The sequence below is a fragment of the Octopus bimaculoides genome, chromosome 8 (assembly GCF_001194135.2).
Source record: "Octopus bimaculoides isolate UCB-OBI-ISO-001 chromosome 8, ASM119413v2, whole genome shotgun sequence".
In the NCBI taxonomy this organism is placed as follows: Eukaryota; Metazoa; Mollusca; class Cephalopoda; order Octopoda; family Octopodidae; genus Octopus; species Octopus bimaculoides.
Genome location: NC_068988.1, coordinates 18,238,192 through 18,241,165, shown reverse-complemented (window position 1 = coordinate 18,241,165; position 2,974 = coordinate 18,238,192). Strand labels below are relative to the sequence as shown.

Sequence of the window (2,974 nt, the reverse complement as noted above, 5' to 3'; positions counted from 1 at the left end):
TTATCATGGCTACCAAATAATTGTCATATATTATTTACAGATAAATTCCTCTATTTACATAATATCGAAGTCTCTTTCTTTTGTTGTCTTACCTTTTTTATCAATATATATATATATATATATATTTATATAAAAACAAAAGTAAATGAGTATATGCATATATACGTACAGGTATGTGCATACCGACATCCACCTGTATGTATAGGTGCATATCTGGGTACAGGACATTGCAAACAAACGTAGACGAGAACACACGAGCCACATAGAGAACATTCTACTTCATCAGCTACCCACGTTTTAACACCGGCGTTTCGACGAGCTTATTTATATATATATATTTGTATATATATATATCAACAAGTGTCTGTCTACGAGGGTGTCTCTGTGTGTTTGTGGTTTATGTAGTTAGGTGATTGGTCTATTTTTAGGTTAGTTGATTGGTGTATATCAGGATAGGTAGGCAGATAAATAGAAAGATAAATAGGCAAAAAAAAAAAAAAAAAAGAACTGATACATAGAGAGAATAGAGAGAGAAACAGATAGTTTGCTAGACAGGCAGATCTACTGATTAGGCAGAGATAAACAGTTAGCTTCATATTTGGTATAGATAGAGAAAGAGGAAAGAAGGAGAAAAAAGTATATGCATGCATCATTGGTTTAGAAAAAATTGGAATGTACTCAATTCTTGTTGACAAAACTATATATGTAAGTATATTTAAATCAATTTTTAAAATAAATTAGTGTTAGTATATACATATTGAATTATCCTGAAAGCAATGCAAGTAATTTTTATGGAAAAGTTAAATAAGAAATGTTAATAAATCATTTTGCAAATTTGATCAATTTTTCAGTTTTCACAAATGCAGATATAAAGCATTATGAATTAGAAGAAATATTTTTAATTAGTTGATGGTGAATGAAAAACTGAAATGCTGAGAATGTAAGGAAGTGGAGGAAAATATTGTGATAGGGAGCAAAAGACTGAAAAATTTTGAGTAAAAGAAGCAGAAGCATGAAAAAGAATGATAGAGAGAGAGAGAGTGAGAAAGAGAGAGAGAGAGAGAGAGAGAGAGATACAGACAGAAAAAGGGATATAGAATGAAAGATAGGGGGTAGAAGAGAAAGCTTAAAAGCAAAAAGCAAATATAAAGATAAAAAGGAAATTAAAGAAATCCCAGTTTAAGTAACATAGAAAACATTTTATAACAATTTCTATAAATATATTTAGGTAAAAGTTTAAAGATTTTGCATATTATACTGATTCTGGTAATTAAAATGTCAAAGAAAATAAAAGAGCTTGAAAACACTCACCTGCATTGAAGTATCAGTTGAAGCTTGGGTCGTCATCCGATGCAAAGACTCCTCATCTATATCCAACAGGTTGGTGTTGCTGGGGTTCTCCTGATTCTCTTTGCAGTTGAAGTTTGTTGTTCCTCCTTGCCCACTCAACTTGGGTGTATTGGGGTTTGAGCCCCGCATCACACAAGGCGGTGGTGAACTCATGGATTTCGTCTCCACACTGTTTGTATCCCAGTCGTTTCTAGGAACCTCGGAGGCAACATCCATTAAGTCGACACTTTTGGCGAAGGCATCCCTCAGATTGACGGAGTGGAAGGAGACTATGCTTCCATTCCTCTTCGCCCGCTCGAGAGCCTCCTTACGTTTTAATGCTTTTTCTCTTCTCATCTGATCTTTATAAAATTCGGCGAAATTATTGACAATGATTGGAATTGGAAGCGCAATAACTAGCACACCACATATACAACATACGCCACCAACAACTTTTCCCAGGATCGTCGTCGGGTAGATGTCACCATATCCTACCGTCGTCATAGTGATGGCAGCCCACCAGAATGTTTCGGGGATACTAACGTACTTAGTTCCTGGTTCGTCTTTTTCCGCAAAGTAGGCAAGGCTTGAGAATAAGAGTATTCCAATGGCCAAAAACATCATTAATAGACCTAGCTCTTTATAACTTCTCTGTAAAGTGTACCCTAAGGATTGCAGACCAGTTGAATGTCTTGCAAGTTTTAGAATTCGCAGAATTCTCATTATTCGAAAGATTTGCACCACTCTGCGGACATTTTGGAACTGTTCCGTCGTACTCTTGTTGGTCTCAGTCAATCCTAGGGAAATGAAATAAGGCATGATTGCCAATAGGTCTATAATGTTCAAAGGTCCTTTGAAAAATTTCCACTTATTCGGGGAGGCCCAGAATCGTCCCAGATATTCCAAGGTAAACCATCCAATGCAAACAGCTTCTACAATTGCAAGCTGTGGGTTATCAGCCCCTTCCTGCTCTCCTTCACCTTTGAGCCCAGGAATTGTGTTTAATGTTAGCGCCACGGTAGACAGGACAATGAAGAGAATGGACACAATGGCCAAGACCTGAAAAATGTTTTCAAATTCTGGTAACGCTGAAAAAATACACAGGTTTAACGAATGGATCTCTTAAAAGATACTCCTAGATAGGGGACTTAAATAAATAATAGTAAGCTGTTACTCACACCAAAGCATGACTTTGACAAGATAAGGAGTGGGTAAGGAATTTAAAAAAAAAAAAAATTTGGAAGAAAGACAGTAGAAAGCAAAGTAGCATATGTAAGATATGCTATGAGTAGTAGTAGTAGTAGTAGTAGTAGTAGCAGTAGTAGTAGTAGTAGTAGTAGTAGTAATAGTAGTAGTAGTAGTAGCAGTAAGTGGAGATGGTGGTGGTAGTAGTAGTAGTAGTAGTAATGGAGGACGCGGAGATGGTGGTAGTATTAGTAGTAGTAGTGGTAGTAATAGTAGTTGTAGTAGTAGCAGTAGTAGTAGTAGTTGTAAAAGTAGTAGTAGTAATGATTGTAATAGTAATAATAGTGGTGGTAGTAGTAGTAAATAATTGTGGGTCATCCATAGGGACAGTAGGAGACGGCTTTGATATTTTGATAGCAGCCAGCTTTAGCCACTAAAATTGGTAGTGGATGCTGTACAT

General features: G+C 36.1%; 1 protein-coding gene across 4 annotated transcripts in view; it reads right to left on the bottom strand.

Moving 5' to 3' along the window:
- The window catches only part of LOC106878173 (uncharacterized), a 1,037,364-nt gene that overhangs the window by 241,531 nt on the left and 792,859 nt on the right, over positions 1 to 2,974 (bottom strand). For all 4 annotated transcript variants that reach the window (XM_052969981.1, XM_052969982.1, XM_052969980.1 and 1 more), the window contains one exon: positions 1,312 to 2,388. In XM_052969981.1, coding sequence (XP_052825941.1) covers positions 1,312 to 2,388 — 1,077 coding nt within the window. The remainder of the gene's footprint in view (positions 1 to 1,311; positions 2,389 to 2,974) is intronic.